The 23,890-nt window shown below is 35.2% G+C and overlaps 3 protein-coding genes across 4 annotated transcripts; 2 read left to right on the forward strand and 1 right to left on the reverse strand.

The window, feature by feature from the left end:
• The first annotated feature begins 6,389 nt into the window (after window positions 1-6,389).
• On the forward strand, window positions 6,390-10,066 carry LOC126589941 (protein LIGHT-DEPENDENT SHORT HYPOCOTYLS 10-like). Of its 2 annotated transcripts, none has more exons than XM_050255386.1 (2): window positions 6,390-7,151; window positions 8,794-8,977. In XM_050255386.1, exon 1 carries the CDS (start codon window positions 6,565-6,567, stop codon window positions 7,114-7,116), a length of 552 nt encoding a protein of 183 aa, XP_050111343.1. In that variant the 5' UTR covers window positions 6,390-6,564; the 3' UTR covers window positions 7,117-7,151; window positions 8,794-8,977. The 2 variants fall into 2 exon arrangements, with proteins under 2 accessions (XP_050111343.1, XP_050111342.1); XM_050255385.1 differs by lacking the exon at window positions 8,794-8,977 and adding an exon at window positions 9,665-10,066 and having other exon boundaries at window positions 6,399-7,151.
• A 5,650-nt stretch (window positions 10,067-15,716) lies between these two features.
• On the reverse strand, window positions 15,717-19,374 carry LOC126589942 (uroporphyrinogen decarboxylase 1, chloroplastic-like). The gene is made up of 6 exons (XM_050255387.1): window positions 19,243-19,374; window positions 18,951-19,111; window positions 17,526-17,908; window positions 17,110-17,394; window positions 16,701-16,936; window positions 15,717-16,225 (listed from the first exon to the last, which is right to left on the reverse strand). Exons 1-6 carry the CDS (start codon window positions 19,263-19,265, stop codon window positions 16,063-16,065), a joined length of 1,251 nt encoding a protein of 416 aa, XP_050111344.1. The 5' UTR covers window positions 19,266-19,374; the 3' UTR covers window positions 15,717-16,062.
• Window positions 19,375-22,461: 3,087 nt separating this feature from the next.
• LOC126589943 (polygalacturonase-like) lies at window positions 22,462-23,260 on the forward strand. Its single transcript, XM_050255388.1, has 2 exons — window positions 22,462-22,645; window positions 22,830-23,260. The coding sequence occupies exons 1-2, from the start codon at window positions 22,505-22,507 to the stop codon at window positions 22,941-22,943; spliced, it is 255 nt and encodes an 84-aa protein (XP_050111345.1). The 5' UTR covers window positions 22,462-22,504; the 3' UTR covers window positions 22,944-23,260.
• Window positions 23,261-23,890: the final 630 nt, after the last annotated feature.

The raw sequence follows: 23,890 nt of genomic DNA on the forward strand, positions 1-23,890 counted from the left end.
GTGCCTTTATTAGGGAAAGAAGAAATCATTCTCCTCCAAGGAATACAAGTCCTAATAGGGTAGAATAACTAGAATCAAATCTAATATGGGATTTACATAATCACACTTAAATAAGAAGTTTATAATTGCCTTTCTGTAAAATGTGGCTAAGACTAAAATCCAGAATATTAGTCTCACACTCAAGGACCAAGTTTTAACCTTAAATATAAAGCTAGGTACAAGACGTAGCCCTTCTGCTTAATTTAGTCCAATCTTCTTCAACTTATAAAACCTATGTACATATGAAAACTTTTTCACCATTGTGAGATTGTGAGGCTGTTTAATATATATAACCTCATGCAGCAAACTTCTTCCAGATCTCCTGAACAAATTGTTCGTTTCCATTCAGGAGTATGGAATCCAACACAAACTAATTATAGTACTATTAAGAAAGAGATATTATCTATTGTATTATGCATTAGCAAGTTTCAAGATGATTTATTAAATCAAAAAATTTTAGTCCGAGCCGATTGCAAATCTGCAAAACATGTTTTACAAAAAGATGTTCAAAACATTACATCAAAACAAATTTTTACACGGTGGCAAGCCATATTAAGTATTTTTTTTATTTTGATATTGAGTATATTAAGGGTAGCCACAATTGCATTTCAGATTTTTTAAATAGAGAATTTCTGCAGGGGAAGAATGACAAGAAACAGCAGTAGCCAGAGAAGGCTTCCGGCCACTTTTCCACCTCTACCACCAGTAAAAAAGGAATCTATTCCGATTCCTCATCAGCCTTAGCCATCACCAACAGATTTACTCCCTTAGGATCCACTGTAGGACATATCCGACCAAATTACCAAAAGACTTTAGCCAACCCATATGATCCTTATTCTTCAATGCCATCACCATCAACACCCAGAACACCTAGCTTTGCTAAATCATCCCCCTATGTCAAGAAAAATCCAATGGAATACCTTTTTAGCATCCCTAACCACATTGACAAAAAACAAACCCCAGAAAAATTAGCCAAAACATTCTTACCTCCGAATTTCCATCATATACCAATTGAATCTTTCAAAACCCTCTAATACTATCAAGCAATTATCAGTGAGACCGAAAGCATTGCTATTAAACTCATTTACAGTACCACCCATGAAAACAAAATACTCTACCATTCCTTCCATATTGGAAAATTCCTTATCGAACAAGAATGGGGACTCCCCCTCTATCACACCAAATCACTTCATACCCAACATGTTCTCATTCCCAACAACCATTACAATTATTATGATTACATTCAAGCATGGACCAACATATTCTTACACCAAACATCTGACTTTAGTCACTCTTGGTTCATTATATTTGACAAAAGTTTCAGGTTAAACTTCCCAGCATGGTTTCCCAATTGGTGGTCAGCACACGACCAAACAGCCAACTTACTACCTGAAGATCTCATGCAAATTTTATCATCTGGTTTCCAAAAAAGGTTTTATCGAAGCCGGTTCGACGACAGAATCACCCTTCTACCGTTGTTCATGGCAAAATACAAGGTCCCTTGGATCATGAAATGGAACTACAAAGTTGAAACAGTACAAGTTTACCGTTCCCGGTGGGTTAAATGGTGGGACAAATTCGACTATGGAAAAATTATCAGTTTGGTCTCATCAGAATTTCCTATTATTCCTGTTCTAATGGTATCTCCAACACCAACAAAGGCATTGCCAGACATTCCAGAAAATACACAATCATTATCAGACATTAGTCCTTCATCCTCCATCAAAGGAAAAACTAAATCCTCCAAAACAACAAGTTCGAAGAAAAAAGAGAAATCCTCACAACTCATGGAATTAGCAGATAAGCTTATAACAGAAGTAGCCTTGCTGCACAAGGAAGAAGAAGATACAAAATCGCAAGACCCATTTGATATTTGAATTTTGAAAATGCACTAATTTGTAATCATTTCAGGGTTTTACCTATGTAAAATCGTACAGTAAAAGCCATGTGATTTATCACAGAAAGCCGCATCAGCAGTAGCATCAATCATTCCAAGAGGATACTACTTATAAATAGTAAAATCACTTTTTACTATTCATCCATCATATCAGTTAGCAGCAACGTGAATCCACAGTGAAAGCATCATCATTCGCTAGCCTTTACAGCCTTTAGCACATGCAAGCTACAGAAAGCAGCAGGATTCGCGGCCTTAATCATCTTACTTCTCTCTACAAAAGAATAATTCAATTCCAGAAGAAGAGGACTTTTAGTCGCGAATAGCTGACACTTCTGCGAATTCTCTCAAGAATAGAAAACATTATTCAGCTTCACCACACATCTAGCTAAAATTATCACACACTTGTATTTATTTTCAATCAAGGATGCCTGCGAGCACCACTGTTTTCTTTATCAATTTTCAGTAAAAGAAATTGTAAGTTGGTTTCCATGAAATAAAATTATTTTCAAATCCATACTTGCATCATTAATTTTAATTCATTATTTTCATTATGAAGAATATTTTCATAACCACTGATTTTGAATGGCACAAAATTCTTACTCAGAGTCAATTTATTGAGTATCTCAAATACAAGGTAAATACCGATCAAGCTTTCGTTCAATTGCTTCTAGTAATATACAGCCTTTCGTATGATATATGCATTCCCAATGATCATAATGAGTGTAGTCTTGATTGTTGTCCTCATAATTTATACCATCATCAGTAGATATACGCTCCGCCCCCATTTAGTATTAGAGTCAAGTGAGTGGTAATTGCATTAGCATCTTCTTAATCTACAAGTCAGGTTCATATTCAAACTTTCAATTTACAGTCTATCTTATCTGTCGGTTCTCATAGTCGTTTGTTCAATTCCCCAACCAAACAGTAAGGCGTGTTCCAAACAATAAGTCCCAGGAGAGGCATGAGCGGGAAAGGAGTTTAGCTAACGCACGAGGAAGGTGAATCAGTATAAGTTTTCTGTATTTTGCCTGTTTGTATTATGAATTTCATGAGTAGATTATTTAGATCTAATTCAATAGCCAGCACTAGTTCTAGATCCAGTTTAGGTGCTATTCCAGATATTGTTAATGAAGAACAAAAACTTGATTTCCAAACTAATGAAAGTGTTGACTTTGGAGATTGGAATATCCCCAAGGCTTCAAGTAAAAATATTTACAAAAAGAAATGGACAGTAGCCTCATTTAGAAGTTAACATCATGTTATGACACTTGAAAAAGCTTATGCTTTTAGTAAAGAACATGAAACTTGTCAATTGTTTTCACCTGAACAAATCAAATTGCATAGGAAAAATGGTCAAAATTATATTCATATTGGTTTAGTCCAAATAGCAGTAAAACCTTTAACACGTAGAGGCCTTAACACCTCTATTTTGTTATGTCTCCGAGATGTTAGATTCACTAATTTTAGTGATAGTATACTTGGAATGATTGAATCCAGTCTTTACAATAGACCTATCCATTTTGATTGTTTTCCAGACCTTACCATAAGCCTTTTAGATCCTCATACGCTGAAAGCACTCATATTAAACATCAAAACTTCAGGATATCAAGTCTTGGAAGGAACACAACATTTGGTTTTAATTTATAGAGTTTATTACAAAGTCACCGGCACAAATATGAATTTCCAAGTTTTAACCAAAAGTCCTAGAGATCATACACTCCTAATCCAAACTAACCAAGAAAATGCAAACATTAAAGTCCCTAGAACCATTAGGTGGTCAGATATCAGTCTACCCTCATATTGGTGTTTGATTAATGAAAGTCAGCCAGTAGCCATCCAAAACAGTCTAGTTAATATAGATAACATAGAACAATATTTTGATGGGATTGTCAAAATTAATTTTGATCGTCCAGCCAGAAGATCTTGTGAGTCTGTTCACTCACATAAATCTTTTACTCCTAGCAGAAATTCTTTTTCTGGATCCATACCAGCCCATAGGATGGGTCAAGATCAAGAGTTGATCAATTCATTAGCCAATAAAAAATTAAAAGCAATAGACACTAGCTCATCTGTTACTCAACAAGAATTAATCAATGATTTGATTAATATCAAATTAAAATCAGTAAAAACAACCTCTCAGGTTACACACCCAAGATACCAACCTCAAACCCAAGATCAAGGAGAACAAACTTCTCCTACTGAATCTGATTTTGACGCAGGTCAGGTTCACCATCAACTTTGAGTTTTAAACAAACCCTTCAAACCAAATAGAAAACGGCTCAATGCTGATATTGAAGCTGAATAAAACATTCCAAGAAGGAATATTTTCATAAATAAATATACTCAAGAAGAAAAATTAGAAATTTATAAAAAATGGAAAATTTTTATGGAAACATACAGATTTGAAGTATTTTTCTTCGATTATGTTGAAAAATACTATGAGTCTGAAAACAAACTAAAAGTAATAACTAAAGAAAATTGGCATAAAGAAGACAAGACTATTGTCTCTTCTAGTCATCCTCCACAAGAAACCATTCTTATCACCACTGCAAATACACAAGTTCCAACTACTCCTTTCAAGCTTCCTAAGGAAGAGGCAGGAGTCAAACCAGTCATTGAACAAAATAATTTCACTAATCAAAGTCTTCATTCCATCGGTAAACAACTTGATAAAATTGAAACTAAAATTGACAAACTCTCTCAGACAAAGTCATTAATTAGGGAAAAACCCCTGGTTAATTTCCCAGAGTCTTCTTCAACGGCAATAGCTTTAAAAACCATTTCCATAAGTCAAAAAATTGACCAAATGTTATTAGGATTAAAAAAGGAAAAAACAATTGAAACCATTTCGCAGTTCATGTTATATATATATATATATATATACAAGGAGGTGTTATTAGCACTCTAAAAATCTCATTCTACACTCCTCACAAGTGTATTTTTCTCTCCTAATATAGAAAGTTTAGAGTGTAGAATAAGATTTTTGGAGTGCTAATAACAATTCCACATATATATATCTCCACTTTAGGACAAGAATAAGGTATAAAAAGTTCTCATATAAAGACTTAAGTTTGGCAATACTCACAAGCACAAACGAAAACTAAAACCAAATAGATCCTTGAAATGTAAGTCGTGAATGAGTTCAAAGATCATAGAACCAATTAAGCCAAATCCTTAAAATATAGGGAATTAATCTTGGAGAACACACCTTGGGCCTCGTCTTTCAGTTACGTTTCACAGAACATTAAACCCATAATTGGTGAGAAACTCAAAGGGAATTTGAAAGGTTACTAGATTTAAAAAACAAATCCCCATACCAGTTTCTGATAAAAGCCGAAGGATCAGGAAGGATAAAGGAAATAACAAAAGCATCACTAACACTAGCTCATTATTCAGATATTATTTAGTATATTCATCACTAAGCAATATTATTGGCAGTGGTGAATGGTGACGGTATTCCTATTATAGTATTCTCATAATCCAAACTGTTTATTCTTCAGGTTCTCACTTATAGATCATTCTTGTAAAAATTCATTAAAATCAAAAATCATTTAACTATTAAACTTTTATTATTATTATTATGAACATTTCATTAGTTATCAACAACACAAAGTTTGTTCTTATTTTACTAGGATGCACTTAGATAATTAGACGGTTTGACTTAAGTAAACTTTTGTAGGAAAGATATTTTAGTATGACCTAAAACATCAGCGGTTCAAATAACGAGATAATGTATATATTATGGTTGAGTTGAGCATTTAGAATAGTTAAACCAAGTTGGGTAATGATAATTATTAGATGCTATATTATATGGTTTGAGGGTCAACCTGCTCATCTTAAATGCCGATTGTTATATGCCCCTCCCCCAAAAGAAGTCAAAAATGGAATTGTTGATCAAACTAGCTAGGAGACCCAGATAGGACTGAGTTCAATTTCAGTCATCGAGTTTTTGTTTCTGTAGCATTTGGAAAACTTACCAATGCATAGAAGAGTTAAATTTGGAGTCATTACAAAAATAAATACACACGCAAGCCGTATTGTCAAGAAATTGAACTGATGAAGTCCATGAAATTCTAGAACTTGTTCACAAGTTAAATGAACTCACCTTGACCAAAGCTTAAGCTAATGTTATTGCAATATTCCAAGGATTTCATGCTTCATTAATGGTACATTTTCATCATTCAGTTTGTGGCTTCCTAAATTGGTTACTACATGTTAATTAAACTAAACCCCAAGCTAACTAGGGTTACTCCTTAGTTACCAGGGTTTAAACCATAGTACTAATTACGCTAATAAAGTCGATAATCATTGCTTTGATGATGTAAGCACAATAATAAAAATTTAGAAAAAAAATAAAGTATTATTAACACTAGCTAATAGTACCATTAAAGCAAGAAAATAATGAAGAGAGGAAGAAAAAAGAGGAGCTAAAGCACTTTCATTGGTCCCATACCATGTCTCCTCACTAGCTAGCCCCTTTGATGTGATCTCTTGTTCAATAGTATTATTATTTTCTTTTTCTTCTCTCCCACTGTAAATTTGTTTTCTTCTCCTCCCAAATTCCTTTCTAGCTTCTCTCATACTCAAAGAAATACTAAAAAAACAAAACAAGGTTATCACTCGTCACGATGTTTACCAACAAAGGAAAAGATGTAGTGGAAGGATCGTCGTCTGCTTCTGCTACTGATCATCGGCAACAGAAGCAAGCTTCGCAGCCGGCTCCACTGAGCCGGTATGAATCGCAGAAGAGGCGAGATTGGAACACTTTTGGGCAGTACTTGAGAAACCAGAGGCCTCCAGTTGCTCTCTCACAGAGCAACTCCAACCATGTTCTTGATTTCCTCAGGTACTTGGACCAATTTGGAAAGACTAAGGTGCACTTACAAGGGTGTGTGTTTTTTGGGCAGCCTGAGCCTCCTGGCCCTTGCACCTGTCCGCTAAGACAAGCTTGGGGCAGCCTCGATGCACTGATCGGACGGCTGAGAGCTGCTTATGAAGAAAATGGTGGGTTGCCAGAAACAAACCCATTTGCAAGTGGAGCTATAAGAGTCTATCTGCGTGAAGTGAGGGACTCTCAAGCCAAAGCTCGGGGGATTCCGTACAAGAAGAAGAAAAAAAAGAGAAAACTAATGAAGGCAAATCTTGACAATAATCCCAACATCTCCCTGCAACAGTCTTGAATCTTGTTCGATCGCTCGCCTTTCTCCACAAAATGGTAAATCATATATGTTGCTATTTAATAGTAAAATCTATAGATGAATTACTTTTGATCTGACCATATATAACAACATAAAATTCAACTTCATGAATAATATTAAGGATAATTAAATATAACCAGCTAAAATTCTGGGTTTTTGTCAATTAATTTGAAGTTTTCAGTCCCTGATTGTTTGGATTGTAAAATTTCAGCCAATGTATAAGGTAAAGAGAAAATAAGTATGCTAAAGGACATATATATGCATCTTCAAATGGTAGCAATCTTAATTCAGTATTCGTTACAAAACCCTACGGCATGAATATTTTAAACCCTAATTTGCAGGGTAGCTAGCTAGTTGCTTTTATGTTAAGAGAAAAGACATAATAACAGTACCTTAGCAACTTTACCTTCCACATTTGAAACCCCACATATTGTTGAATACATTCCATATTTGTTTTTTTAATTTAAACATATCTTAATACACTCTGTTTACTTTCTTATAATATCCTCACATCCTACATTCTCATCATATAACTTTCATTTCTACGTACACCCCACACTTTTCAAATTTTAAGGGCAAATACATAGGGTCATCAAAAAGTACCTTCGGTGTAAAGCTGAAGCTGGTGTGGTTTCGAAATATTTTTAATTTTTTTATTGGAGTGGTGCCAACAATTGTTTGATTATTTGCATGTGTTTATCCCTTCATGTTTCTCTATCCCTTCCATGGAAAGAGGTGGAAGGCTGTGGGTATTCCGTATCAGTAAATGAGGAAGATGATTTTTGAAACATTGGATGATGAAGATAAAAATCCAAAAAAAATAAAAATATGGCAGCTATAGAAGTGTAGAGCTTTATATAGAGTAGAAGCAGTGGCATTGGGTAATGGGGATTAAATAAATATTAGGGTTGATGATGATGATTCCTCTTCTTTTCCTTTGATTGAATCATTGGAATGAATTTAGTTATTGAATCATTGAATTAGAGGAAGAGATTAGGTTGTTACTTTGCTTTTAAAATCAAGGGGTTTTTGTGATCTAATGTAGATGAGGTTTATTAGGTGTGTGATTCTCATCATCAATCATATTTGTTTTAACATGTTTGTAGGTTTTTTTGGTAAAAACATGTTTGTAGTTTCATTAATTCTACAATGGAGGATGAGAGTGGTTTCGAGAGTTGAAGAAGATAAATAAACTTAGGATATACATGTGAAAAGTAATTTGGATTTTTTTTTTTAATAAAAAAACCTTATAAGATCGAAATTGTCATTACATATTAGGTATGTAAGTTATTTAATATTAAATTTTAATGATGGTGTATTCAACATATTGTGGAGTGCTAATAAAAAAACATTTTTTTTTCTTTTAAAAACATTTGAAACAAACCTTAGTATCTCTCTCTCGTGCAAAATTATGAATTTTTTTGTGGGTTTCAGAAAACATATAATATTGCATAATATGTTTTTGCTTTTTTGTATTCATGGTCCTTTTGGGATTCTGCACGATCTTGTGCCCGCCATGAATGAACATAAACTGTATATATCACTGTTGACATTCATATTTTTATGTGTACATATAAATTAAATATGGAATCCCCATTATATATGAATATATATATATATATAATATGTGTTTTTGTCATAATCTTGATGCAATTTTAGGATGAGAGATCCCGATGGGGGCAGTGCGGAGGATAGACCAAATGCTTGCTTATCCATCTGCTGGCTGTTAATGACACATTAGCCATTAATTACTAAGATCTCATGTACCATTAGCACTAAATCTTTTCAAGCTGCACAAGATTTGTCTTGACCTGATTTAATAATTTATATTGCTTTTTCTTCCCTTCTTTATATTAACTATGATGGAATGTCCTTTTCTTGGTTAATTATTCAATAAACAATGAATTGACCTTTGCACTTAAATCAATTTGTCTTTTGTCGAAATCGGATCAAAGCTAGTGGTAACCTCTTAAGTTTTAACCTAAATGGCTTGATTAGTTTTCGGGAAAAAAAAACATATATAGTAGTCAGGGTTACAACTACTAGGTAGAACGGTAGATATGATTAAACATATTAATTCACAACATTCTTTTTGTCCAACACAAAATCAAAATTAATGTATTATATCATTTTATAAAGCATATCTAAATAATTATCAATACGCTAAGGAGATTTTCTCAAAAGTGGGACTTTTCATGTACTATTTGTAATCTCATGTTTATGTCACAATATTTTATAATGTTAACACGGAAATTAATGTTAAAATGTGAATTAGCAGAAAGTCCATAAAGAGTCATCCCTTGGGTACAATAGCTATTCAAATCAAAGAGAAAAAAATGGTGAGAAGATCAGGAATTTTTGCTTTCTTAGACTAGTATTCACTTTAAAGAGTCTCCTTAGCATTTCTCATAAATTTATCATAATGTAATGTCCTAATAAGAAGACATTTAGTTCCATCATACGAAAACAGGTTTAATTTCCCCACAAATATTTTGTTAAAATGCACTAATTCTTTGAATACTAATTTCAGAGGTGCCAACAAATGGACTTCCAGCCCAAATGCACCATGAAATAGCTTTGGATCTCCCCCTCTGGATACTGCAACATTCAACTTCCATGCCATCAAGTCCTTTTGTCTATTTTCTTTCGCACTTACTAATTATTTTATGAGAATTTGAAACATGAAGGCGGTGGTGCATGAAGCTGAATTGAGTTCAATTAGTAAGTTCCCTTTACACCTTCTTGGATTAATGAGTACAATTGTCTCAAAGATATATGCATGGTTAAGTACATTACCATGTAAAGTATGGGCTCTCTATTACTGCAAGAGTAGTATTATATCGTTCCTAATTTTGAATTATGTGCTACTTATGATCATCCACTGTCCACATTCGAATGCTAAATGAAAATTGAGCTTCTTGTTGGTTGAAAACATTGATTTCTTCTTCAAACTCTTATCAGATTGTGTGTCTCAATCATATTTTCTTTTTGTTTACCATTAAGCCAGCGTCCTTTGTTTTTCTCTAGACATGTAGGGTTTCTCTATGTCAATTATATATACGTCCTTGCTTAATGAAAATTGAGGTATAGATTCATCAAGAAGACGGAGTTCTCTTCTAACTCATACCCTTTCGATCGGTGGATTCAGATAGGTGAAGAGTGCTTCTCGCTCTCTACTATTCCCCTTTAGTGCATTCCAACTTGTTTATCTAGCTGTGTATCTGTGTGGCCTCCTCACATGATCTAGGGATAGCCATCGGGTACCCAAAATAGCAAATGGGTATCTTGATACTTGTATTGAGTACTTCACCACGAGCCAAAGGAAGGTGTACGGGTGAGTCTGGTTCCACAATTAGTATTGACAACTGCCAAATCGGATACCTAGTAGATTGATGATGACTGGTTCCATTAGAGCATTGGTCATTGATGGCTGGTTCTCATCCTTGTGTGCATAATCCGTAAGATTTCTCCATAATTAAGGTGAGTGAGTAAGATTAATCTATCACATACGGATATATATGCCGGCATATAAGTGAATCGATTGATTATTATTGGACTTAATAATGTTTAAACTAGTATTAAGCATTATGGAGGGAAAACTAAATAACTCAATTTCGAAATACGAGGAAGTTACAACCTCTTGGAAGGAGATAGAAACTGCTACCATGATAGGATGAGCAGTTTAGAATCTTATAAAGACATGTCTTGGCCTCTCTTCTCGGTTTAAAGTTGTTCGTTATGGGCTCGTTCTATTGAGAGCAGAACTTTGTCGAAACTAAGAGGAGAAGACCAAAGATCGAACTCAACCATCATGACTTTTTTCTACAAGTACGAAGTGATATCAATCTGGATAATTTATGATTAGATGTTCTAACTAATCGAGCGTGGTCTTATGAAGTTATTGATTTCGATAGTTATGCATATTATGCTTACATGATCATATTGAAGCAACATCAGTTCATGAAGACCTCGGAGATGTTGATAGTGAGATGAATGACTTAAAGATGGAGGAATGCATCAATTCCTGCAACATGATTTATCTCAAATGCTTTGAAATTTTAAAGCATATGGTTTTCTGCATCATTGATAATTATAAAGTACTGAAGGACACAAGAATCTATGGTCAAAATTCAGTTATTTATAAGTACGCATCAAGATATAATTAGTTGCTAGAATAATGCTATTTGGATTTGACAATATTATTGACCACCTCTCTAATAAATACCCGCCCTGCTTATGTATATGGAACCCACTAATATTATTAAGGTCGTCAGCCAGGTGATTAGTAAATGAAGTCCAAATATCAGCACCTTTGATGAGTGATGAAATTGTACGGATTCTCCAACATTCACGAGTGAGGGGATTACTTAATATATCCCACCTTAGTGAGTAAATGTTATTAGGCCACCACTATTCTTCGAGTAAGAAGTTCGTAACTCCCACAAGCTTAAATTCACAACTTTCTTTGAGATGGTTGTTTTACAAACGAAGGAATGAACTCCAAGAGACCACTTAAGGAAAATGGTAGTTGTTTGATTTTCTTTTTCTTTTTCTTTTTTTTTTTTTGACTAAATACTTAAAACCTCCAACCTGTACCGTTTGGTACGTGGGACGGGACGGAACGGAGTGAGACGAGGCATTCCGTTCCACGTTTGGTGCGTCTAAAACAGGTGGAACGCGCTGTTCCACAGGACTAGTTTTGGGTGATTTTCGTTTCGCCTCATCCCCTTGGAACGACTTGTTTCACATTCGTGAAACACAAAATTATAACATCTTCGTCTCCTTCCTCCTTATTTCCATCCGAGGGCATCTTTGCTCCTCCGTTCCGTCCCGTCCCGTCCCATTATGTTCCATCTCGTCCCATCTGCATACCAAACGATACCAAACCTTTTTAAATATTCCAAACAAGTACCAAACCTATTAAAAACGTCACATTTGTTAAGCCTCAATTAAAAATCTGGTAAATTAATTAGGCTTTACTTTGTCTTCAAAATTAATAGAAGGCCATGAAAGCATATCTTCCACCAACTAATAGTCATCACCACCCTCATCAGGCCATCACCTCCAAACCCAACGCAAAACCACCAACTCCATCCAACAAGTCAAGCCTCTAACATCGAGAAGAGGTCATGAAAGTTGGTGAAATTGGATAAACTGTCATGATGCGGCCACCGTCATCTTTACCACCTACAAAGGAGAACTAGAAACTTTACGAGCCGAGAATCTGAGAATGAGGGAATCACATGAGCAGAAACAAGCTCCTTGAGATCCTATATGAATTCTTAACCATCTTATTTGTTAGAAGATTGCTCTCCTGATGTAATTTTAATTTGGGTCCATTTTCGATTCAATTTAATACCCATTTTGACACACCCCGATCCCAGTATCCTCCAAACACCAGGATGGGCATGTGTTGGCCGACACCCAAGGGTGATGAAAGTCATTCTAACCTACTTTATGCTAAGAACCTTTAAAACATGCATGCAATTTATGCTGGAAAGAATGAACGTAAATAAAACATGTAACTTTAATTATTAAAAATATATGAGAATGCACGAACATGTTCAGAGCATACAACTAATCAAGATACAGCGGAAGGAATATTATAAAAGGCATGATTACAAAGAAATGGGCCCTACACCGAGAGGACTCGAAGATATCAATCCCGTAATGCCTCGACGCTAGGATCATATGTCTCGTTTCTAAGTCCTTAAGGTATCGTTTAGTATGCAGACGGGACGGGACGGGGACGGGACAGGACAGGAAGGGATGGAACGGAGAAGGAGCAAAGATGCCCTTGGATGGAAACAAGGAGGAAGAAGAAGGAGACGGAGAGGTTATAATTTTGTGTTCCACGGATGTGGAACGAGTTGTTCTAGGTGGTGAGGCGGAACGAAAATTCACCCAAAATTCGTCTCGTGAAACAGCGCGTTCCACCCTTTTTAGGCGCACCAAACGTGGGACGGAACGCTTCGTCCCACTCCATTCCGTCCCGTCTCGTCCCACGTACCAAACAGTACCTAAGGGGGCGCAAAACAAAGCATGAGTGGACCAAAGTTTAATATACATAATTTAAAAAAAAAAAAAAACCCAATCTTTTCCGAAAATATTAACCCCCTGTTTCGAAAACACCATATAATACTACATAATAGGTTTTTCTGAAAACTCTAGCATGCAATGAAAATGTTCTTAAATAATATAACCATGTATTTAAATAGTAGTATCGTAATTGCCCAAAGGCAAATCCATAGAATGCTCGTTAATCATAAAACAATGTTCTTAGATAGGGGTATCATAGTTGCCCGAAGGCAAATCCATCACCTGATGGTGAAGTTGTACGACATTGGGTTACGCCAGTGAAGAAATAAGTAGGTCCCATAACCCGAAGGTGAAGTTGTACGACACTGGGTTATGCCAGTGAAAAAGTACATAACACACCGACACTAGCCGTGACTAGTGAAGCTGTCCAACATTGGTTTTGCTAGTGAAACTAGGAGTATGTCATAAATATCTAATACGCGTAACATATCACACTGAATCCATCACCCGAAGGTGAAGCTGTACGACACTGGATTACGCCAGTGAAGAAATAGGTAGGCCTCATCACATTAAGGTGAAACTATATGACATTGGGTTATGCCAATGAAGAAAACATAGTACATATCACACCGACACGAGCCTGATACCGGGATCGAGGCATGTCACATTTGGTCATTGGATTCCATATTATATAGTCCATGTTTGAAATTTAGGTTTTGAGGCAACTAATATTAATGTTAACCATGACATATCTACTTGGTAGGTTTTGAATATAATATATGTTTGAAAATTTAATTGGGGCTTAATGGATGTGGCATCAATAGATTGGCTACTTGTTTAGAATGTTTAAAAAGGTTGAGACTGATTTGGAATGACACTAAATAGTTGTGGGGTTTTAGGTACTTAATCCTTTTTTTCATTAGGATTTTTTCCTAAATAATGACATGGCACATTGATGTGTCGATAATTTGAACAAATCCTAGCTCAAATTATGATCACATATATAATTAATAGTTCAAATATGATTCACAATCTAATAACACAATACGTCAAATTATACTAAAAGATATTTTTTTAAGTATCATCTAAATATTATGCTCCTCGCAAATATTCCTTTTGATTGGTGGTGATAAAATTTGATATGCATAAATAGGCCTTAGATATGGCATCTAATTAACCTGCTAATGGGATTTAGAACTAGCTAGGGAAACTCTAACAAATAGATCACCCAAACCTAAGTATTACATACCATGCATATTTGGACTTTGGATATGCAGTGTCTTGTCTTTCCAATGCGGGTTTACGTGGGAGTGTCTTTGCATGCAGTCACGGACTCAATAGTATGTAAACAGGCAGACTACAGGGTTGATTGCAGAACCTGTCAGCTCATCTCACATCACCACTTAGGTTGTAACCTAAAGTGAGAGTGGAAAATCTTTGCAGATCGCAACCTCACCATAATGTGCGTCGATCCAACGGGGAAATGGAAAGAGATCCCCTCCGGATCTTTTCCACAAAGACTACCGAAATGATTCAGACCTTTAAAATTTGATCTAACGATTAAAGTTATTATAACTTTTAAAAGGATTTCTGTTTTTAATCGTTGGATCAAATTTTAAAAGTCCAAATTACTTGATCTGATAATCTTGGTGGAAGAAATCCGAAGAGGATTTATTTCTTGGAGAAATAATTTGGACCACAAAACCATCACACAACACATAGCTAGCTAGGGTTTTTGTAAATTAAAAAATAGTTTTGTACGTATAAAACAATATTATTGACTTGGTGATCCCTATATCAAGTTCAAAAGATCAACTCAATTATTTGTAAATCCACTGTCATTCATCCTAATGCACGAATAAGATAATCAGGGCTCCCCAAGTGGGAACATAATTAATCGAGAATGTTTCCATTCACACACCACTCACCTATCCAAAGTTCACTCATCAACTTTTTTAACACTTTAAGCCCTAACTTTGTCCTTTGCATTGACCTTTGTTGTTCGTAATTAAATTTTAGATATTAAAAAATGGAAAATTTTGAAATAGATCTAATTTTATAGGCCTACTTTTGAAATAGGTTCAATTTTTTGTGACTTTTGACTTTGAAATAAGTCTAATTTTTAGTTACTTTAGATCCATATCAAAATACCCCTAAAAAAAATTAATATATATACTCTTTTTACATACACCCAGTAAATTCCATTTTTTTTTCATATTTGGAGAATTTATGTACATTGTCATCACGGTATTATGTTACAATCATACAAAGACATGAGTAAGGGTTTTGTTCTTATTACGTTGTATCATTGGGACAAAATGCCATGTTGGCGTTTTACTCCTGTCATATAAGTTGTTTTTCCAAGTTTTTCAATTAATGCATAAAAATGATCTGGTTGGTTTATTAATATTAGGGTGTTACTATAAAAAATTCTTATTTAATATAACAAACTGCTAACAGAAAATAGTAATAACAGACTTCGAATGAGATGATTACGACGAACGCATGTAGACCACTCATATTCAACAAGGAGAACATTTACAGCATACTGATTTTGTATTATGAAAGAGAATGGACAACAATTACTTGTTCAAAACGCTAGAACTGATCGATCAACGATCTGTCAATATATGCAGATGTAGATAGTAGGAGAAATGAGAGGTAAAACTAACAACTTCCTACAAGAAGAAATTCATTTGTTCATACTCGATATCTTTGTTACAAGAAGAATTGAATCTGAAACACAATCTCGCCTTTCAAAACGTCCAGAAACTTCGAGCTCCAATGAACCCTCAACTACATGCGGTAAAGAGAGACAAGCATGATGCTGCAAGAATATGCTGTGAACTCGCTATCGAAAGCCAACTTGCGAAATAAAATTTGATGAGTCTACACTACCAATTCCCTCAGTGTTTGTGTTTCAAGAAATGTGTCATAATTCAAGCTTCTTGCAACTTCGAAGAAATGTTTAACAGATTCTTCAGGTGTCCGTACAAGAACACCATGCCCTAGATTGAGGATGTGTCCCCTTGGCCCTGCAGACCTCACCACCCTGAATATATTGCGTTAATTTTATAATTATACACAATTCAGAACTGAAAGAAAGAAAGAAAACCACAAAAGATCAAAACCTTAAATTCCCTTTGACTATCCATATAGAATAAAATAGAAGCTAACAATCGTTTGAACAAATTTTTTATTTAACTGAACATCTGAGCCAGTAAATATTGGGGCAAGGACTTTATTCCAACCAGTTTCCAAGTGCTAAGCTGGTTTTTCATTTTTTATAAGTTTTAGGTGAAGCCAAGTTAATCTGGGAAAAGTTTGATACTACCCAAATATTAGTTTTTAGACAAAGAAGTCGGACAATCCAATCTGTTACAAATTCAGGCAAGTGCCTACAAGTGATTTCACTACCCATTCGTTATCTAGCATCATACAAACCAGTGGTCCCAAATCCAAGTTCGTATTGCAGGTAAGTTTTGAATAATATTAGTTGTAAGTTTAGAGATGTTCCTGTAACAAACCTTTGAATTTCTTCGGTCAAGGAAGGAAGAGGAGAAAATAGGTAAGCAGGGTCCACATTTCCCTGTACACTGATCTCACTACCCAGTCGTTTTCTACCATCAGCTATGTCTACCGTCCAGTCAAGCCCAATCACATCTACGCCAGTTCCTTTCATACGCTCAAGAAGGCCACCATTCCCATTAATGTAGAGAACAAGTGGTGTTTTAGGGCATCTTTTCCTAACTGAAGTCACGATCTGAAATTTAAGAAAAGTATCGTGTGAGCAGAAGGAAAAGGAAGCAACTTATACCTATAAAGAAAAACATGAGTAATTTCCATATGCACCTGTGTGAGAAGAATCCCATTTAGAGAAATATATTATGTAAAACCTAATAATGACTGTCCCTACACATATGTCTCCTCCCTCACCTCTTGGATATAAGGCTTCGACCAGCTATCCCACATGGCTGGTGGTAGTTGCCCACCCCATGAATCAAATATTTGTATGCAATGTGCCCCTGCTTCTACTTGGAAAACAATGTAGTCTGATATTGCTTGAGTCAAATGAGAAAGAAGAGCCCTCAATACATGTGGTGCTGTATGGCACATGCTCTTTATTTTTGTATACGTGGAAGTTGAACCCCCTTCTACTATGTATGTAGCAATCGTCCAGGGTGCCCCTACAAAACCCAAAACAGCAGCATGCCCACCAACCTGAATGAAAGAATAAGTGAGAGAAGCATGTGTACAAAGATTGAAAATTATAACCAGACATCTAATAATCATTCTCAATCTAATACAGTTGATCTTCTTTTTCAAGCATGTAATAAGTGTCTAATAACTACCTCCCGCCGCAGTATCTTTAAGGATTCCCCCACAAAGTGCAGTTTGTCCAAGTCAATCGGATGCAAGGTCTTCAATCCCTCTTCAGAAACAATGGGTGTCTGAATAACAGGACCCTTGACGTCTTCTATGTCAAAGGGAACACCAAATGCAGGTAGAGGCGTAAGTATGTCAGAGAAAATAATCACTCCATCAGGACGGAAAGCTTCCCAAGGCTGCAAAGAAATTTCCACAATGAGATCAGTTGTCTCTGACCTCTCTCTGAATGATGGATACTTCTCTGCAAGCTTTCTGTAAACAGCCATATACCTTCCTGCTTGGCGCATCATCCATGCTGGAGGCCGACTTACAGGATCTCCTCTCGCAGCCTTAACCAAGAGTGGATCTGGGAGCAGGAAGTGGGGAGTTTAAAATGAATATGAAAAATGAAAACTTTTATATAACAATGAAACCACAATTTCAAAGAAGAGTTCTTAAAATTAAACATCAAACAAGAGAAAATATTAGAAGAAAGGGCTCAACATTATTTGTTGTAAGTATTAGTAGGCACCAGCATTTACAAGAAGTGACGAACAAAGAAATGCCACCTATTAGCACACTATATGTATATACATCTTTAATGGGTTAAACTTCAATTCAAAGATCAACCTCAAGATCACCTAATCCTGTTACTACCTAAGCCAAGACAGACGGTCGACATATACTGTGCATAACAGAAATGCAAACTCAACCTTATCACATACCACTACAGCACAGTTGCTCTCTATAGTTCATGGAACATAAAGTAAAAACAGACTTCATTGATGTATTATACTTCCCAACTATGTTTTTTCCGGAAAACTATCTACAATTCATCCATTTGAGTATAGTTCGATATCAAATGTAGCAATGTATACTCAGACAACAAAAAAGCACCGAAGCCCTCAAGTGCTATAACAGCACTTCTAGGACAGCTTCGATATCCATTGACTTTTCCTTTCTCCATGTTACGGTGACACTCTTAGAGCTCTCACAACATCACAGATGCATGACCAAGAGTGTCTTCAACAACCTTTTCTCTAATCTTTTTCACCAGTTGGTCCTAAATCAACCAACTAGAGTTTTATTCTTTTTAAATTCAGCTTCATTTTCAGTATCAACACACATTTATCACTATGTTGAACACCGAACATTTTCGATGAAAAATTAGAAGCAACTAATCAGAACCTGGATACTGAGAGTTAAATTACGTTCTTTTTCTATTAGTCCCACTGGGAATTACTCATTGATTCAATATAATCAAGCTAAAATGCAAGAAATTAAAAACGAACAATAACCCATATCAAATTAATATAAAATAAATATCCCAAGAAACCAACCAAACGATTAAACTTCAAAAAAAAAAAAAAGAACAAATATTTGCAAAGTTGGGAGGGAAGGAAGCATACCAGAAGATGAAGAGGAGGAAGAAGAGCATGTTACAGAAACCTTTCTGTGGGGGCATTTTCTTTTGGAAGAAACCGAGAATCCAGTGAGAGAAGTAGAAGTAGAAGCTGCTCCCGACTGCACGAATAAGCTCGAAGATTTCCATCTCAGAGAGCTGTTCACACTGCAAATACCAAATTTCAGTTTTATAGACCCCCCAAGTGGCCCAGATGCCAAATTCAAAGTCAGAACTGAAGTTGAAGAAACAATGGAGAGAGAGAGAGAGAGAGAGAGAGAGAGAGAGAGAGAACTTGCCTGGCCGGAGCAGATAAACCCATTTCGGTTCGGATAGATGGAGAGAGAGAGAGAGAGGAGAGAGAGAGAGAGGAGAGAGTGAAAACGGTAGAGTGGATGAGTAATATTATATTGGGCTCTGATATGGAGGCCCTGTTTGACCAGAAAAAAAAAAAAAAAAACAAGACCCAAGATAAAAGTAAAACTCGAACGAAGACGAGTCCAATACTCTTTGGGAATGGAAATAATTAGAATTCTCTCCCACACATTATTTTTTACAAGTGAGCGACTGAGATTAGTCCAATGAGATTTGGTTAAATCTTAACCTTCGCTTTTTGTGTTTTGATGCACAGGAGAGCATCACTCTGGAAATAATTGGGGTTATTTTCTCAAATGTGAAAACATTTTGAATAGAGACAATTTTGAAACTATGATCCAAATGGTTAATTGAGTGTTTATATATATATGAAGCTTTTCCAAAGCTAAGGACTTACATGAAACGTATTCAATCCTAGTACATAAAAATGCATCTTTGAATCGTGATATCACAATGACGGTCCATTTCATTTAAGTCCTCTCATACATTTTTTTTTTTTTTTGAGGAAAAAGTCCTCTCATACTTTACATGAATGGTCAATTAATTTTAGTATGATTTTCAGAAATTTGCAATTACAAAACTAACCCTTATTAAGGGTCTGAAGCATTATACTATTAGTTTCTTTTTCGGTCTAATAGTCAAGTTAGCTTTTGTTTTTCGTTGTAGAAACATTAACGTCAAATCAACCATACGTGGATTAACAATTCAAAAACATCTTATAATTCTTAATTAGATAGTTGTAAATAGCCCTAGACTCGTAGAACTAATTAAGTTAGTCCACTGTTTCATGTAGCTTGGGAAGGAAATTTTGAGGCATGTGTACATGATCCTTTACATGCAAGACCTATTGCTCATTGGTGGGCTGGTTTACAATAGATTGTGACCAATTAAAATAGATTTTACAGTTGTGTCAAACTGTGAGATTGACACAACTAGACATGATGAGTTATAAATCAACAATAAAGTGGGCTATTTAACATATCTTTATGCATGAGTTAGGCCATCTCCAACCGATGGCTGGCCAGAGGGCTCGTTTTAGCCCTCTAGCCCTCCAAGATTCTCCAAGATATTAATATTTTAATGAACAGTACAAAGCCATATTTGCCTTCGTCTCCAACCGAGGGCCAGAGGGCTCGTTTTAGCCCTTTCACAAAAAACCGTCTCAACCGAGGGCCAAAGGGTCATATGGCCAAACATAATTTATTATTTAAAAACTACAACTTAAACGTTTTTAAAAATGTTGTTTAAGTTTCATGTTGTATAATTTTTATGTTGGTTAATGTTGTTTCATATTGTTTAATGTTGTTTCATGTTACTTAATTTAATTTAATGTTGTATAATGGCTTAGGAAGTTATAGGAAAAAAAATCGAACTTAAAAAAAATATAAAACAAATTTTGTGAAATAGAAGTTATAGGAAAAAAATGGAATTTAAAAAAAATATGAAATAAATTTTGTGAAATAGAAGTTATAGGAAAAAATAGAAGTTATATGAAAAATTTTGTAAATAAAAAATAATAATAAAACTGTAAAAAAAAAACAAATTTTTTCTTAAGAAATCCTATCAGTTATAACCGACAGGAATACATGCTATTATTTAGTATAAATGTTATTTCTGTCGATTATAACCGACAGTAATACATTTATATTAAATAATAACATGTATTCATGTCGGTTATAATCGACAGAAATAACAAAACATTAAAAAAAAAAAATAGCCAGCCTCAGGCTGGCTAGCTGGCTGCATGTAGCTAGCCCTCCAGCCCTCTCCGATTTCGTGGGGCCCTCTCAGATTCCAAAGCCCTCTGGCCTAGCCCTCGGTTGGAGACGGTTTTCGGGCTATTTTTAGCCATCTGGCCCTCTGAACCCTTCGGTTGGAGATGGCCTTACAAGTCTTGTTTTACATGTCTTTGCCGATCCAATTGTATCACTAAGGCTCAATCCCATCTAGCTCAGCAAACAGGCTCTTAGAGTAATGAACTCTAATGGTGAACACAAGGTCGATTTTTTTATACATTTGAATGCATAAATGATTTCCGATTCGAATAACTTTTTTTTTAAAGATAATCTTCAAATAAACATTAAGAAATTCAAAATTTTTAATTATAAAATTTATACAAAAAAAAATACATTATTCGCATAAATTGGGATATAAGCATTCCCCATGAGCGAATGCAATTATTATCCTTTAAAAAATTTAGATATCAGCATTAATAAGGCATGTACGAGGGATTAGAAAGTGACTCCTTTCAAGTAGGGATTTGAATATCCTCTCACATGCTTTTGTAATGTATAGATTGGTATTTTCTAATCTCTCCTATCAACATCTTTCGATCCATTCTTGACTAACTTGATCTCAATCCCTTTAAACTTAAAAATTTATCGTCCAAACATAGCTTAAAGATATATGTGAGTAATAATTTGGTGACGGTTACTACAAGAAGTTAATCACGTGAATTAGCCACTTAGTATTATGGTGGTATTCCTCTTCACTCGTAAGTAAGAAGTATTAGGTTTGATTTTCGTCAAAAACAAATTTAAACTACATTATTATGGACAGTCAATTGTGAGGCTTAATCCACTTCTCACTCCTTAATATAGATAATATCGTTTGTGAAAAAAAAATAAAAAAAATAAAATAACGTGAATTAACATAGGTAACTTTTGGAGGTCAGCAAGCTCTCCGCGAACATAGTTCCTTACAAAAAGCAAAAACATACGTTCTTGTGTGAATACTGAATAGTAGGAGCCAAATTTAAGCAAAAATAACACCTAAAATTGGATGAAATTGAAACCACAAGGAAATAATTATTTTTTAACAAATGATATTATTCACACTAAGGGAATATTGGTAGGCTTAGCCTCACAATGGATTAGCAATAATATAGTTCAAATTTGCCTTTGACGAAAATCGAATTTAAAATCTTACTTACAAGTGAAGAGGAATAACACTAGACCTGCCCTACTAAGTGGCACCACTAGAAATAAATTGGAATACATAAATAAAAGAAAGCCGGCACCAAAATAGGACCTAAGAAATTAGGGTTCACAATTTAATTTGTGGTTTTCAGCTTCCTTCACAATATAGAAAAGCACCCCAGCGGGCCCAGCCCTTAAGACTGATCATCTTCATTTCAACAGTACTGAGATTATCGGAGGCAAAAAGTTTTACTAATACGATTTAGACATGGGTTCAAAATTTAGTCATGGAATTACGTGCTTTTTGTTTTTGGTAACAATATTTGCCATCAAAGCCAAAGTGGATGATATCGATTTTGCTGTAAAAAAATTTGAGGCCAAGGGTGACCGCAAGACAGATGATACTGCGGTATGAACAACTTTTGTTTATGAGATTGTAAATCACGATTATTTTTTATCAAAATAGAGACTAATTGTTATTAAATGATGTTTAGCAATAGGAATACAGAAAAAAAAAATATATTTACAATGAAAATTTCGGAATAGCAATAACAATTTTCTAAACTAATATATGCTTCTGGGATTGATTGTAGGCTTTTTCAAATGCATGGCAAGAAGCATGCAGATCCGAGAAAGAGAGCGTCCTTATAATACCAAAAGGAACATATATAGTCGGTAAACTTGAATTTATGGGACCCTGCGAATAATCGGTGGAAATTGAGGTTGAAGGAACAGTGCAGTCTTCAGATACGAAGTGTAACTGGAGGTGCCCATCCAAATGCGTGGATTACTTTCCAAAATATCAAGAACTTGTCAATCTATGGAGAAGGCACTTTTGATGGCAAGGGAGTTATAAGGATTGTCCTTCAACTAAAACTGCAACTGGAAACAAATGCACCAGTAAACCTATGGTACGTACGTAAGTCCCATGCAAGCATGCATGTTCGCATTCGTACGTCATTTCAGTTTTTTTTTTTTTTTTGGTTAACTGTTGATCTTCGGCCTTTTCAATCATTGCACTTGTTTTTCGGTTAGATGTTATATGAATTTTAGACAAAAATATAAAATAAAATTGAATACTGAAGGGCACTAAATTAAATGGTCAACTTAACAAAAAGCTAAATTGTTTGATTAATTAATAGTTTCCTTGATTGAATGCAGAATTTGCTTTTCTTTCGGGTCACTAATGCAGAAATCGGAGATATAACCTCGACCAATAGCGACTACGTCCACATTGGCATTTTTGAAAGCACCAACGTGTTAATCGAAGATGTTAACATCTACGAAATGGGTTCGGATGGAATTCTAATCAAGTCATCAACAAAAGTTAACATCACCATGTAGATATCATAATATACAACAGCAACTGCATTACCATTAGCAACGATAACTCCGATATCCATGTCGAAAAAATGCATTGCGAGGCCGGACTTGGTATCGGACCCCTGGGTACCGATCAGTTTGAAAAATCCATGAAGTGCGTGACCGTTAAGAACTGCACCTTTGGGCACACTGAGGGAGGCACACTACAACAAAAATGACCACTGTGCACAATAAATTATATGTGCCATTTGAGGCCAAAAAGCACCAACAATTGTGCTCATAGATCAATAGCAACAGTGCAGCAACTATTTTTTTATATGTGCCCTCTATG

The sequence above is a fragment of the Malus sylvestris genome, chromosome 11 (genome assembly GCF_916048215.2).
Source record: "Malus sylvestris chromosome 11, drMalSylv7.2, whole genome shotgun sequence".
NCBI classification, from domain to species: Eukaryota; Viridiplantae; Streptophyta; class Magnoliopsida; order Rosales; family Rosaceae; genus Malus; species Malus sylvestris.